At 44.9% G+C, this 15,900-nt stretch overlaps 1 protein-coding gene across 2 annotated transcripts in view; it reads right to left on the bottom strand.

The window, feature by feature from the left end:
- The window catches only part of MDGA1 (MAM domain containing glycosylphosphatidylinositol anchor 1), a 188,689-nt gene that overhangs the window by 124,780 nt on the left and 48,009 nt on the right, over nucleotides 1-15,900 (bottom strand). For both annotated transcript variants that reach the window (XM_021550432.2, XM_021550430.2), the window contains exons 3-7: nucleotides 13,724-13,898; nucleotides 9,190-9,386; nucleotides 6,524-6,656; nucleotides 1,592-1,861; nucleotides 869-1,198 (exon numbers count right to left, since the gene is read on the bottom strand). In XM_021550432.2, the coding sequence (XP_021406107.1) occupies nucleotides 869-1,198; nucleotides 1,592-1,861; nucleotides 6,524-6,656; nucleotides 9,190-9,386; nucleotides 13,724-13,898 (1,105 nt within the window). The remainder of the gene's footprint in view (nucleotides 1-868; nucleotides 1,199-1,591; nucleotides 1,862-6,523; nucleotides 6,657-9,189; nucleotides 9,387-13,723; nucleotides 13,899-15,900) is intronic.

Below are 15,900 nucleotides of genomic sequence, written 5' to 3'. Positions count from 1 at the left end.
AGTGATCAGCATACAGAATCAAGAGTGAGATCAGCCTGGCCTGTGGATCCAGCACAACCAGGAACTGAGAAGTAACATTCTGTGAAGGTGCAAGTCAAAATCTGTGGGCAGCTCACTCCCCTGAGGAATCTTCATCAGGTTACTAACATAATGCTTCTTTGTGCTGCACTTTTGTTCCTGGAAAGGCAGCACAATGACATGGATGTAATGGAGAGCACAGCTGGACCCACCGCTTCAGCAGAAACAGAAAGAGAGCCCTGAGACTATATTTTAGTCCCCAGCATGACAGACAAACATTGACATATTTGTCCAGTCCTTGGTGAGCCATGGGGTGAAGCTCTGACCCTGATTTTACCGGGGAGGCATTTATAACACAGGCACTCCTATAGAGAGGGCCTAAGACAGACTGCATTTGCAATCCAGCAAACATTAAAAGTCTTCATAGACATTTTATCTTGGACACAATGCCAAAGAAATGAAAGAGCAGCTTTTTTTCTCTTTTACTCTCTTCTAAGCAAAGGGACACTTGAAATTTGCTGAAATACCACCACTTCTTCCTTCACAGTGTGGAGGTTTGTTTGAACAATCACACTGTAAAGCTGTCTCTGTAGCTGGAGTGCACTTTGTATTTTTCATAGGGAGAAAGCATAAAGGAAGATCTACTTGGTACGCAATACATCTGACAGAGAAGTTGTAACTATTGCCCATCTCCAATCTAAGTGCTTGCCTGAGGATGTAAGACCTTTCTTCACTAGCATTCAAGACATGCATGTGAAGTTCTTCAAAAAATCTAGAGGCATGGGGCTGTGGGGCAGTCAGTGATGCCAAACACTCCTCTGGGGTCCCCACCTGCCAGAGAGAGGCTCACCTGTCTCTGAGGAAATGTTCACCTCCACACTGAGGTCAGGAATGGGTGCTCCCTGGAAGGTAGCCACACACAGGTAGGTGCCATAGTCACTGAATCTCAGGTCAATAATCTCCAAGCTGCAGGTCACGGGTGGGAGCTCAGGGTCATTGCGGGTGATGAGTAACCGGTCTGAGAACCTGGCTGGTTTTCCGTTCTTGTACCATGAATAGACAACCTTCTCCTGGGGGACGGCATCTACATGGCATGAGAGCTTCAAGTCCTGGCCTAACTGGATGGTCTCACTCTCTTTGATCACATCAGGAGTGATTTGGAATGTAGCATTCTTCATGGCTGAGATGAACAGAAGTGCAAAACTGGTTAGGGATATTGAAGTATCTTGCATGGGACAGGAAAACTGTTCTTTGCTACTCAGGAAGGCAACATTTCCATGCAAAATCTGCCCAAAGATCTCTCCCATTCATGTTCTCACAAAATGTCCCAAGGGCCTCACATCTGGTAGTCTGGGATCATCCAATTCAGGATAATGCTACAGCCCAGGATGAAGCTGCAAGCAATGCTAGCACAGCCATTGGTCTGGGAGAAGAGAAACTAGCACAGACACTTCTCCAGAATATTAATTACTACTAAATATCACATTCACCCTCAGCTGTACAAGAACCGCCAGGAGGAATGCAATTCCCCTACTCCCTGAAAACACAGTCTCAGAGAAAAGCAGCAACTTACACCGCACCAGCAGGTTCACAGTCTTCTTTGCCGGGTTCCCCACATTGTTGATAGCTGTGCAGTTGTAGTAGCCTGAGTCCTCCACACGGATCCTCCAGATGGTGAGGTTGCCTCCTTGCAAGAGGCTGTTGGGAGGCATTGGGCCAGGAGAGTGGGACCAAACCACTTCTGGTTGTGGGTCACCACCTGTCAGAGAGCACTGCATAGTGATGTTGTCACCAGGGTTGACCACCAGAGTCTCATTGACAGACAGCTTCAGAGCAGGTGGGGCTGAAAAAGCACAAAGAGGGGCACTTCAGAGGCTGAGAAAGACCCATCCACTTGCCTGTGCACAGCTTCATACTTTTATGATTTGTTCTTGTCGATGGCTGGTTTGAGTAGGGACAGCTGGAAAGATCTATGAATTGATTACAAATATGAGGTGTTTGTGAATTTAAAGAATGATCATTATCATGTCTTAGAATGAGAACACTACTCTTTTATGGCTAGGAAACAGAGCATGCAGGACCCCACACTGCCCTAGAAAACACTCTACCAGTAGTGCTTAGGACTGGGGCACAAAGCAGCTATGACATTTTATCAGTGCTTAGTGCAGGCTTTAGGATGCAGGTCAGAAGAAAAGCCTGATAAATCCATTCTGCATGTATAGGGGTGGCAAACAGGAAACATTTGGCAGTGAAAAGCCCAAGCTCTGACATTTCAGACCATTGAACAAGTGCAGCACTTGTTCAATATGACAAGTATAAGGGCAATGGAAACCCTTGTAGCCTTGCTGGAGAGGTGAAGGAGAATGGATAGCCTCAAAGGAGCCTGCTTGAACCCAACCATGCTTGTGCTCAGGGACAGCTGGCATTAAACAACTCCTCTCATTCTGAGTTTCCATCCCAAGAAGCAAGCTTTAGGGAAGGTCTATCATTAAAAAAAGCTGTCCTCAGCTATCCCATGATACGCCTCTCTATCTCTCACACCCAACTAGACATCTTTGAGAGGCAAAGGCTTTTTCAAGCAGATAGTCCTTGCAACTTGGAGACTGATATGGAGGACCAGGACCTGTCTGGACCTTAACAGACCATTAACATCAGCTCTGAACCTGCTCTTAATCTCCTTCACCTCCTCGGGTGTTTAATATGCTTTTCTGTACACCTGGGTGGTATCACAATCAGAGCAACTCTCCTTCATATTCAGTTGAGCTGAGACTGATTCAAAGTGTCTAGACAACCTCTCCTTTGAATGCCCTGGTACCTGTTTTTTTGTTTTATTTTATTTCTGTAACCTTCTCACTACATCCCCCTCCAGGAACTGATCCAAAATCCTTCCTCTTGTATTCTCCATTCCATTCCATGAAAAGTCTTTCAAAGCCTCTATGAGCACTACTGACTCCATCCAGACAGAGCTGAGAAAGTAGCAGTCCCCAGCAAAAAAGCAGAGTATGTTTTAAATAACAGCCATAATAATGCAAAATAAGACATTGTTCCATATTCATGAAGCCTGATTTAACAGCATCATTATTTCTGCCTCTTCTCTCCCTGGACATTGTGTTAATGAGCTATGCTGTATTTGTGTTGGATCTCTGAATTACAGCCTGTAAAAACAAGGCAAGGAGGACTCTCCTCTCCTCAGCACTGGTGCCATAATTTAGCAACACAACTACTGCTGGGATATTGCTTTGGTGTACTGAATATAATAACTTCCCTGGCCACTGCACATGCTATCTGTGTCAGAGATGGCCAGCTATGCCTAAGGAAGAAGGTGTCTCTTCTGCTACCTGCAGTGGCCATTTTGAGGCCAGTGGTTGGAGCCTTTGAATTTCGGGAGGCTACAGCCTGCACACAAAGAGGTCTCTTTGCAGGAGTCTTGTAAATAGTGTGCAAGGGTTAATGCTTATTAAATAGCAAAGGAAGGATTTGCATATCCTCACCAAGCTCCAGATGGTTTCATGAGATAGTATGAACCCAGAAATGCAATAGCTCAATTCACTGTGGTTGGGCAGGACACATTCCTGTCATTAACTCAGTGTAGCTGACCCCTGTTTCTGCCCTCAGACATTGAACTGGTCTCAGGTTAACAGTGCACAAACTGGCAGATGCAGCATCTTGCCTGGGAATCTTCATCCCTCCCTGTTAGAGACAGAGGAAGCCTGAGACCAGCCCATGTCCAGAGAGAAGGTGTCAGAGTTGGGGAGCACAAACCAGAGATCCTGCAGGCTCTGGTTAAGACCTAGGGCTCTTGCAGATTTAGGGTTGGATATGCAAGTATCTGACCCACACCCATCTTGCCCGACTCTGGGCAAGGCAACAGGTTAAAAAGGTGACATGCTGGTACAAGCACTGCGTGAGGGCAGGCTGTGTGTGCATGAGTGAATGAGGCAGGGAAAATGCAAATCTGCCACCTGCCACAGCACCAGGAACAAGCTCCCATGACATGCACCAAAATGGAGCCTTGGCTGTGGCAGCCTGCATGGGTTACCACTCCTCATTCCCACTCCCATCATCAGACAGAGGTTAACAGACTGCAGGCATTGTTATGCAGGAGATGAGTCTCATTTATTTGTAACCTGTGGCAATTCGTTTTGTTCTTGGCTCAGAAAACCTGCTGGTGGAGTCTGCTGAGCAGCGAGGGGACCATTAAAAACAAAGAATCACTTTCAATTCCCTTTGAAATCAAATTTGCTGCAGTAAAACTGCAGGAGAATTAACCAGTTGGACTGCTTAATTTTGCAGAAGTTGAGGAAGGGGGAGAAGTCAGGCTGACCCTGCTGGAGTGGGAGATGTCAGCATGGTGTTGAGCTAGTCCTGTGGCTCTGTGGGCCCAGCCTGCTGCTCTGGAGCCAGGCAACAGCTGACGAACAGAGAGGGAGCAGGGACATCTCCTTTCCACTAAGGTTGCAGACAAAGAACCCATTCCGGGCTGCAAGGCCCAAGTTGCTAAACAGAGCTTCTGAGAAATCCCTCTCCTGACCAGAGACTGTGATCTGCCCAAGGGACACTGAGGACCCAACTGAGGAACAGCAAAGGAGCTGAGGAGAATCCCCTGGCCTGACCTGACCCACCACTTCACCTCAAGGTCTGTAGTGCCTGGACTATAAATATTTAAGAGAGAGAAATTTCCAAGCATTTTAGCACCCTTTGAGCCCTTCTCAGTTGTAAAGGCAAAGGCATCCTGAGTGAAGCTGCTCAGGATTCTGGGCACAGACAGGTCTAGAGAAACTGTGAAAGCACAAGAGCAAGGGGAACAGAAAAGACCTAGGGAAAATAGGAGAGAATTATAGAATTTAATTAAATATTTCCTCACCTTTGTACAATACTTCCTACAAGGCAAGCAAGCCATATAGTATTTCATGTTAAATATAGCCATACTATTTAAGACCAACCCTGCTCACACTGCAATGCCAGCTTCATTTTCCCTGCCAACTTTTAATACAATTTTCTAAGAACACATTTTCCATGGTACCTTAGAGCTTGTAGTGCCAAGCTCCACTGTAACTATGTATAAATATGCATTTATAATTAAAAAACAGGAGAAAAAAAACCCTCAGTAGATGTGCTTAAGAAGCTGGTGTAAATTGAGACATATAGCTGACTTGTCATCAAGCACAACCTGAAAATATATTTTCCCCATTCACTTGGTACAGGGGCTGGATTGAAATGAGGAGTATTTTCCCTGTGCTTGGGCTGGCAGGGGGAGTGGACATAAAGACAAATTTGATTTTCTAACTCTTCAAAGTTAAATGTACACAGGGAAGAAGAGCTGTATAAGATCCCTTTCTTCATCATGAGCAGAAGATATGTTTTTAAAGGGAATATATCAACATTTGCTACACTCTCATCCTGAGAGAAATTCAGCTAATAGGGTGAGTTGTTCAAGACATGTTTAGAAATCTTACTACAAAGAGAATACTTTTTTGTGACATTAGCTATAATTCACTTTCCTAAAGTCATTATTTTTTTCTTTCTACATAAAATGAGGCAACTATTGTTCTGCACATTGGAACTCAACTCAGATCAATAAACATAATTTAAACAGTATCAATAGTATCCTGTCAACAGTTAACAACATCAAAAAAAGTTCTGTTTCCACTGCACAAAGGTGACACAAGCGATGCAAACTGCTTTGTGTTACATTAGAGAGGTGAATAATTCAAACAGCTACAATGCCTTTCTCTCTGATCATGGAATACCTCAGGGTTGGAAATAATTTCCTGACATTTACTTATTATTTGCAAATATTCAACACACATGGGAGCTTTACAGGTGGGGATTCTTATTGTGTGTGTGGTTTTGGTTTGGGTTTTTTTAATGGACAGGTTGCAATCAAGTCCTTGCCAGTATTTGATACATGTCACTCAGTTATCGTTCACTTATTGCACATCAAGCAAGAGGCACCAAAGTGAATCTTCTCACAACTGGAGGTTCCCTTAAGCACTGCCAGGATAAATATGAGTTTAAAATTTATTTATTGGGAAGGCACCGGAGATGTATGCTTTCCACAAACTCTGTTACCAGCGGAGCCTGTTACCTGGGAGGTGCCTATAGCACAGCCTGGCAAAATAGGCTGGAGACACACATGGATGAATTATTTGTAAGAACTCCTGCAGCATTCTAGACTGTAGCAAATCTATTTTTAAAGTCACTTAGAATTATAAATAAATAAAACAGTGTATGAATTAGAAACTACATAGTGCCTCAACACCTACATGTAGTCTGTTTTAATGATCTCATGGCAGGCCTTGCCACATGCAGTGCTACAAGAAACTAGAGCAGCCCTGGCCACAAGACTTCCATGTGAAGGATCTGTAATCCCGGCAGTGATGTAAATAAGGTTGAGGTGCTGCTGGCCCTGGACAGAGTTCTGTGTTATTCTCATGGAGAAGTAATGGTTGTTGAGGAGGTGAAGGGTCAGAGGGCTGGAGGGACCCATCCTGTCCCCTCTTACCTGTGGTGTTTGTGAGCTGGAAGGTGATGGATTTGTCAGGGATACTGCAGACATTGCGGACAGACACCTGGCATGTGTAGCTGGCGTAATCCTGAGGTCGAAGGTTCTTCAGCTTCAGGACTTTAGTTTCACCCTGGGATTTGGGAAAAATAGGGGCAAGAAAAGACACAAGTGTCCAAAGCACAGATCATCATTCTAAGCCCATATCCTTTTCAAAGTTTACAGATTATCAGCAGCTCCCATGAAAACCTTAGGGAACTGTAGAGATTTCAAGCCCCCCACAGCTCTATGTTAAGGATACACAAAATGTTTGCAGTGGTCATTTCACCTCCAGGGTTTCACAAAACACCCAGCAACTGACTGACATGACTTGAAAGCACTGCCAAACAGGTGTGGGCATGATTTCTCATCAACTAGTGCCAGAAACATCTTGTAGAACATAACAAACCTTAACCATTTCAGAACAGACCCTGAGATCTAACTCAGATGTCAGTAGGAACCCAAAGGAAGTCACTGGGGATGGAATACTGCCAAACCAAAGTAAACAAAGTTAACGAAGATGTGTTCTGTAGTTTTTTATTTATGGTATGTAGAAAGCTCTGAGAATTATCCTATGGTTTGCATACCCTGCAACTCATATGTCTTCTGCTGACAGCTTGTTGCTGCTGTTCTCCTTGACTTTGTCTAAATCTCTTCTGGAGAGACCATTCCATAACTGCCTGCAAGTATGAGGAGGTGTCAGCATGACAAATCCTCCTGCGGACAACCTTAAGGGACTGGACAATGAGCTCAGGAATGCTAATATGCAGAGAACAAGGATGTGGAGTGAGTATATTAGAATGATAAAACCTAGGGCGCTGATAACCCAAGAGAGTCCTGTCCCCTGAGAATTTTTGCTATGCCACGCAAATTATGGCATATGCATGTCATCTACATCCTTAAAGGGTCATATGTATCTCCTGTTTATTAATTAGTGAATTTAGGTATATTGGGTATAAACCATATACCTAAAGTAAGTGTAAGTTAGTTTTAAAAAGCTTAAACAGTGAAATCTTCACCTAGTTTTTCATGTAAAAGCCTAGCCAAACCTGACACTGACAGAGGTTCATCTCTAAGACAACACTGCAAGTACCCTTCATACCAGTGAAGGGTACTTTTTTAAGCATTCCAGACAGATTTTCCCCTTCCAACAGTGCTGCAGAGGTGTCTTTTTGTTAACTTCAATTCTTACCAACCCAAACTTACAGGCTTATGCTGGTGTTAAGGAGAGGACTGCAAGGGCATGCCTGTCTGAGCACAGCAGTCCCAGCACCCTCTTTCAGAGCTAGGAATGACCCATCATGTGAGGAGCATTGTCTGAGAGGAGTTGTAGCACGCTGGGTCATTTAAACATTAATGCTGCAACATGGTGAATTTTTTCCAGGTGCCTTATTTAGCTAGAGAAAATATCCCAAGTCCTAAGACATCCTCTCATTAGGCAACATCTCCTATTAATTACACTGAGCCTAGTGAAAACTGGAAGAGCCCATGGTGACTTCCTCCCAAGGCCAGGGATGTCCTAGCTGAGAGACACAGCACACAGACAAAGCTGTCTTCAGGGCCAAACAGTGTTTCTGCAAATCTGCCACAAACCTGCAGCTCTCTCCTCCCTCCTCATCCCCCTGAATATTTCCATTTGGATGCCCATTTCTGCGACCTACAGAGATGGCGTGTTTCAATAAAATATGAACATGACTACATTAACTTAAAGGTTGCCTGGGGCATTGCTCAGAAATCAAACTCAGCCAGAATGTGCTCTGGGCCCAACTTTGGGAATGCAGGAAGGTGCTTGGGATGAGACAGGAGCCCTGGGGAGCTGCCCTTTCAGCCGTTCCTTCCCACCCATCCCTGCCATGTGCTCCCTAGCAGCCCTGCTGGAAGTACTGGGGCTGATTAGCATCTAAAGGACATTTAGCTCCTGAGCTCAGCTTAGGGTAACATGCCCAGAGTGCCCTAACAAAAAAAAGAGTTCCCTTCCATCTCCCATTGCATTGGCCAATTAATTACTGCGAAGAAAGTGGTGTTTATAGGGAAAACCTGGTTGTGCAGGGCAAGTCCAATACAGGCAAGCAGGAGACGGAGAAAAGACATGGACACCTTGTCCCAAGACAAGTCAGGAAGCGCCCAGGCATTGGGCTCCCCATTACTTGCGGCCATTAGAAAAACTCATGGATCCCACAGCAATGCCTGCCATTTGCTCACACTGCTAAGCAGGAAGCCCTTCCCTGATATATGGAGCCTGGGCACTCAATTAAGAAAAAAAAAAAAAAAATAGTGATGGGATATAGAGGAAATCCAGTCTTGGGATTTTTTGGATTTTAGTCTCAGCCATCCAACAGCTGCATAACCTCAGTAGGGGAGCTGTGTCACTGCTCTCAGGGGCAGCAATAAAAAGAGAAAGGTACTCCTAGGCCACACTCCCTGCTACTGCTCTACTCCTCTTATACCCTGGGAATGTGCATGCAGAAGGAAGGTCTACCAGCCCTTCTGGAGGCAGCCCTCCTTACAGTGGCCTGCACCTTCTCCCCAGCATCCTAATCCATGCAGGGAAGGAAACACCACCCACTACAGTGCCCTGCATCAGCAAGACACTCAACGCAAGCTGGCAGAGGTTTGCTTATTTTCACCTGTGTGTAAAGGGGTTCATAGATGTCCACACCATTGTCCTGACTGTGAGAAAGTGTTTCAGCTCCCCGTTTCCAGATGAAGCGAGCTGGGGGGTTGGAGTTGACCGTGCAGCGGAGGAAGACGGTCTTCTCCTGGTAGAAGCTGCCACGTACATCACTGATGGTCTGGTGAACGGTGAGAACAGGTTCATCTAGATCTGGAACGGAGGTAAGGAAGTCGCAGCCATTGTTAGCAAAGCTTGGCCTGCGTGTACAGCCTGCAGAGCAGATGATGCTCCAGGTACCACTGAGGAGAGGGGAAGGTCCCACACATCTGGCTGATGACAAGTGCTGATTTAAGAGCAATTTTACTACCTGAAGGCAGGTAGCACAACCAATATTCAAAGGGAACACACAGGAGAAGCCAGGACTCTCCCGCTCACCATGCAAACCTTCAGAGAATAGAAAGCAGTCTCTGGTTTGCAGAGCCCCATGCAGTCTTCAGATAAACCCACCTGCCTGCCACATGTGTCTCAGAGCAGTGGGCTGCCTCATATTCCTCAATGTATCCCCCTACAAAAAAATCACTACTTTCTCCTTCAGTGAGAGGTCAAAAGGATGCCAGGAAGCTCTGTTCCATCATGATTTCTCCATCTTCTAGTTCCCAAATCTTTCCTGAAATCATGGGACTAAACCCAGGGCTGTGAGATGTCCATACAAATCACATGACAAATCTTCAAGACAAGGTATGAAAGTAAAAAAATCAGGACAAGATCAAGGAGCTGAGTTAGAAAGTCATCTAGACAGGGCAAATCTCATGAGGAATCATGGTAATATGAGATGCAAAACATTGTAATAGGTATGCATAATTTCTCTCTCTTCCTATTAAATATCCTCTGTGTATTTTTTTCAAAGTCTGTATCAGCTGTCTTTGGCAACTTCTAGTTACTGAAACACCATTACCCCTCCCTAAACTGATGAGATTCTTTTGTTCTCTTTCTTTACAGAAGATGCTCCTTTCAATTCTCTTATTGTACCTGCACCAGACACACAACCACTATGACTGAATCAATGGTTATCAGTGGCTACATTTGCAAGGACAGAAGCAATAGTCCTGCAGGAAGAGGATTTTTTCCGTCTACACAGAGCACACTGCCTCCTACAGCTGCCCACCTGCAAAAAAGGGAAGAATTTCTGAGAAGTTGCAGCAGGTTTGTTTGAATGTTTGAACATTAAGGTAGCATGGGGGACACCTCAGAGGCAGTGGATCTTTCTCCTTGCAAAACCACTTGGAGACTGAGGTTAAATATAAAGATCCCTTTTGACAAGAATTGGCCCGCTAAAATGGAAAACATGTCTTTAAGTATGTCTATAAGGCACCTTTTGAGCTCAAGGTGAAGCAATTCTCTATTTTCAGGAGCATTATGACCCCATCTTCAGCTACAAGGAAACTGAGGTACTTGTACCCAGCATCCTCTTGTGCTGCCATCATGATCCTCTGCACATGCTTAATGTCCTCATCACCTCCTGCCCTCCCATGCCACCTAATTTTCACAATATTTTATTTTACAGATTTGTAAGTTTGGAGATCTGACTTCCAGAAAGGAAGAGGGAAGCAGGGATGAGTTTCTGCTAATATGTCATCTAAACAATGTATGCTCACTGCTGAATCACAAGTGTCAACTTGTGGGTTTGCATCTTTTATTGAGCTGTATGCTCAGCAGACAGCAATTGTTATGTGACCTGAAATTTGTCTGCTTGACCATAGCTTAGAGATATGAGTAGAGCCATTAATGGAATAATAACATGACACAAAATATATCCCAGGAAAAAAACCTCCATCAACCAAAAAAACACCCACAGCTGAAAAAAATATATGTAGATGGAAAAAAATAGTCTCCTCTCCATACAGTTCTGACTTCATGTAGCCACAGGATGACTGAACATGAAATTCTTTTGGACCGGGATCTTAAACACAACCTCTCCTCTTTTCCTCCTTCCTTGTCTTTAACCTTACTTTATTTGTTCAAACTTCACATGAGTGACTCTGTAGCTACCATCCTTCTGAGACTGCTTCTCAGCAGGTAAAACACTTCCCTTACTGACTGGAACTCACTGTTCCAGTCTCCTGGCTCCCAGCTACTCCCCACACAGAAAACAACACCTTTTTCATTGCTAAAACTTTGCTCCTTTGAATTCTTCAGCCCTCTTTTGTAGAAGTCAGCTCTATGTCTAGCCCTCCTGAGAAAAGCTAAAATAAGACCTACAATGTATATGTTCTTGATGTACGAGTAATGCCACTGATGTCAGTGAGCTGCTCCAATGATAAATTGGCCCAAGGCTGTTCATGGACATGATCACATGGGATGTTTCATGCACAATAAAAGCTTGTAAACATTCATTCTTTTCTTTTTCTTACTTCCTCTCTCTTCCACATGGAAATACTCAGAAAAGCAGCTGCGTCTCTGCCAGTATTTAACCAATACTTTTAAGCCTCACTGATGCCCACTTAGGGCAGAAGAATACTATGCTACATGGGTTAATGTTTCCAGTTTAATATCCTCTTGGCACCAATGATGCTCTCTGTACAACCTCACTGCCAAACACTAAAAGTATGACTGAGGACTAGCAGCAGCTGTCAAAGACACCAAAGTACACATAAGAATAATGACTTACCTCTAACTACAAAATGGGATGCAGGAAAAGAAGGGGTTTGTTTTTAAATTCTGGTTCATTCAGCTGAAGTTTGCCTGGGTGAGTGTTCAACAAAAACTGTGGTTTTTCCCATGTGTTCCCTTGCACCTACTGCAAATAATAGCAAAAAATTGTCTCTCCTTCCCAAAAACCAAGTGAGAAGAACAGAGGTGCAGTACCAAGTCCATCTGCAGAGTAGATGTTAGTATGAGAAAGCCCTTGGCCACCCCATTAGCCCCATAGTTCTACAGGTCAGAGCTGCATGAGAGACCACAGGATGCTACATCACTCTAGCTCCAGCCTGCACTGCAGGAGCACCCTCAGGGCATGAAGATATTCATGGCACAATCCTGTTCCTAGAGACACAGGCCCTGGCAAGGTGTCACACTAAGCCTTGAGAGAACCAAGTATCCTTTGCAATGGAGAGTTATACATCTCCACTACACGCAGGAGAAGAAACAGGCAGAGAAGCCAAGCAGATCTAGGGTGGGTGCCAGAATGTCTCTAAACAAAGTGATGCAATGCCAATGAAAAAACACTCATCCTATCCACAGTGGCTGCTGTTGAAGTAATCCATTTCCACGGCCTAGGTAGGATAGTGCCCACACTACACTACTCCGATAAAGGGTAGGGCAAGGAAGGAACAGATGGGAGCTACTCCCAGCCATATAGTATGAACCTGCCAAAAGCTAAGGATGCCCAAGTCTGTGGTACATTTTGTGAGAGTCACATCACAGTTGGGCTGGACAGCAGAACTAAAAGGAAGCAGTCAGGCAGCAGTTGTCAGCAAAAAGGTCTACCCAGACTCCAGGCATATGCTGGGGTTTTGAAGCTCAGAGGTTGTTCCACTGACAGACAACCACAGTTCCCCTCAGATCAGAAGGAAGGAGAACAGATAGAAGGAATGTAGAACAGCTCATGACAGGTTCAGGGACAGATTCAGCTACTTTATCATACTTTACAACTTTTTAGCATTAATCTCTTACCTTCTCAAATCATATGAGTGAGGAGATGGATTTAGTGTTAGTTGGGCTGGAAAAAATTGGAATAGTGGATAGTCAAGGGCAATGTAATGGTAACTTTATCCAAGAGAGCAAAACAAGTTGCCTAGACATTAAATACTGGATTTCTCCCATTTGGGCCTTACCATGTAAGTTTATTTTCCCTCTCTTTTGATCACAGCAGCCCAAGAATAAACACTAAGTCCAAGAAAGAAACATTAGGAGAAAGCTTCAAAACTTGAAGCCAAAAGTGTAAAACCACTAGCAGCATCTCCAGGACTCAAGAAGGATGAGTACCATCCAGAGAAATGTTGAGTCATCTTCCCATTATGGGCACTATGGCCAACCAGGGCAATGTTGAGTCACCTTCACATTCACCCTATCACAGCTCAGCCTCCTTAGCTGCATTCTAGAGTTCTCAGTGCTGCTTCCAGCATGCTACAGAAGTAGCAATGCTGGGAACAGGACACTGGTTTCAGGAGTGCCCCCAACATCCAGGGCACTACCAACTTCAAGAAACATTGCTTGCTTCAAGCTCTGTCAGCTTCAAAACAAAGACAAAGAAAGCAGAAGGCATGCCCAACGCTACATCCCAGAAAATTGCTAGGGAGCCTTGTCGGTGTTGTCAGACATCACAACCTCAAGGTAAGAATGAATTACTAGGACAGCAGAGCTGTATTTTGCATGGATGGATCTAATCCCCTATGCAAAAAAGACACTGGTGAAACCACACCAGTCCCTCTGCTCCTGAATCAGGTGCACATGGTCCTAGAGCAATGCAGCTTCCTGCTGGCCCCACAGTGAGGCAGAGACATGCAGTAGAACTGTGGGAAGGTCTGGGTTGCCACTAAATGACTTACACTGCACATCTACTCGAATAGACTTGATGGCAGGGACCCCAACCCCATTTTCTGCTTTACAGTAATAGCGGCCCCCCTGCAGCCTTTGTATCTTCTCAATCCGAAGGGTCTCGTTAAGCACTGATGTCTCTTGGAATTTGTCCGACGCGCTGCCAGCAGTTTTGGTCCATCTCACCTGCATGAGAAGAACAACAGAAATTAAATCAGGGACACAAAACAGAGATCCCAAGATTCAGCAGAGCTTCCTTTGTTGCTCTTCCCTAGCAACTTCCATAAAGAGATCCTACAGCACTGCCAGACTTACCAAAGCTCAACTACTGATCTCAGTATGTCCTAGTAGCCCAGCCACTGATTCTGGTTCACTGCCAATCCCCACATCCAAGAGTCCAGGATAACCCCTCAATTCACCGAGACACACACTGCATGTTTGCTACTCCTCCTCTGATCCTGCAAACCCAGCATCTTGCTCAGTTTTATGCCACCATTCGCACAGCACAGGGCTTTCAGTGTTCAGCCTTGAGACCCCATGTGGCTGGTAGGCCACAACAATACAGCAGACATCAGCTCACAACTACAGAGTTTTTAACTACATTCCACACTCATCCTTTTCTGAACAGCAAGGCTATTTCTGCTTTTTGCTTTTCCATGAGTGAGAAAATGCAGCTGCTATCTGATTCTTTCCCCTTTCCCACTGGAAACCCCCGTGTATTTTATTTTTGTAAGTCATCCTTTTGCAGCACACAAGATTTTCCTCTATTTTTATAGATACAAAAAAAGAATTCCTTCAGATTTCAAGCTACATTTTTATTTGTTTGTCCTTATGTTACATGTCTCAAAATCCTGGCTTGAAGGGGCAAGAGAGCTGCATGATATTTCATGGTGAATGGTGGCAAGAAGACAGCAATCCTGAAGACTGAAGGGTTTCTCTTTTGCCTGGAATGAGGTACAGCCCTTGCAGTAGCAGTAAAAGCTTCCCCCTTGTTTTGTGCACTCCACAAAATGAAAGAGAGAGACAGCTTTTCTCAGTCCATTGGTTTTCTATATCTGCAATCTCCCTTCTAAAGGCTGCTGACTGCCGGCCTCCTACTCTGGAACGGAGAACCAGCAAGATCAGCCAGCACAAAGAAGAGAGACAGCATTGGCCATAGATAAGACAGACTGAATACCTTGGCTACACTTCCAGTCTTTGCCTAAAGCTCACTGCCATCACCTGATTGGTGCTCATGCTCTAGAAGGAGCAGGGGTGTCTACATCCCATCCCAGAGCACTAGGCTGAGCAGATGTTTGGAGCTATTGACCATGAATTTATTCAGCCTTTGTAGTCTTGTGAGATTGTCTGAGGGCCCCAAGACTCTTGGAGTTTCCTGTTTTGAAGGACACTTCAGCCAGCTCTTTAATCTTCTCAATCACAATCTCATTTTAGTATTGTGGCCACATTCTCATGCTTTAATGACTGGCTGATAGAAAGGGAAAGAGAAGATTAAACAAAGGTTAGGATAAGAGCTTAACTGGGGAAGGAATCAATCCATTAGGAGGGAGGGAAGAAATAAGATGCAAGCCACATTTTATATGTGCAGGTTCCAGACTCCCTGGTCATGCCTAGTTCTAGGCTCTGGAGTCCCTTGTGCAGGTCTGGCAATGACAAGTCTGAGTGTTTCCCACTAGCATGCTGTCTGCAACAGACTCTGCTCCAGAAATCTCTCTAGCTTCTTGGGCTCAAATCTCTACAACCTGCCAGGACCTTTCCATGCATTCAACAACCTTAGGCAGGACCAATGCTACCAAATTCCCCTTTTCTGTTGCACACAGGTATCACTTGCCCATCACTGTCACAAGCCTAGGCTGGTTGTTTTTGCTGACTTGGCTCAGGTAATTTTCTTTTTATTGTTTCCAGGATATTTTGATGGAAAAGCCATTTCAAATCCTTTCCTTTGTCATCAACTTGTAACCAAGTAGCTCCTCACAAGCAAGACCATGGAGGCATTAACTGGTGTGAGAAGATGCATGGCTTCTTGCCACAAGTATCTTTGGCAGGACTGAGGAACGGGGCCAAGGCATGTATCACATGTGGCTTCCCTGAGGCACACCCAGCCTCGCAGTGTGCGCCAGCTCCATTCCCACCACACTCTGTCCCAGAGCTGGCAGACCCATGCTCTAGGCCGGTACCTCTACAGACA

The sequence above is a fragment of the Lonchura striata genome, chromosome 3, assembly GCF_046129695.1.
Source record: "Lonchura striata isolate bLonStr1 chromosome 3, bLonStr1.mat, whole genome shotgun sequence".
NCBI lineage: Eukaryota > Metazoa > Chordata > Aves > Passeriformes > Estrildidae > Lonchura > Lonchura striata.
Note: the sequence above shows the minus strand (reverse complement) of the source record. Positions and strands in the feature narration are given on the sequence as shown.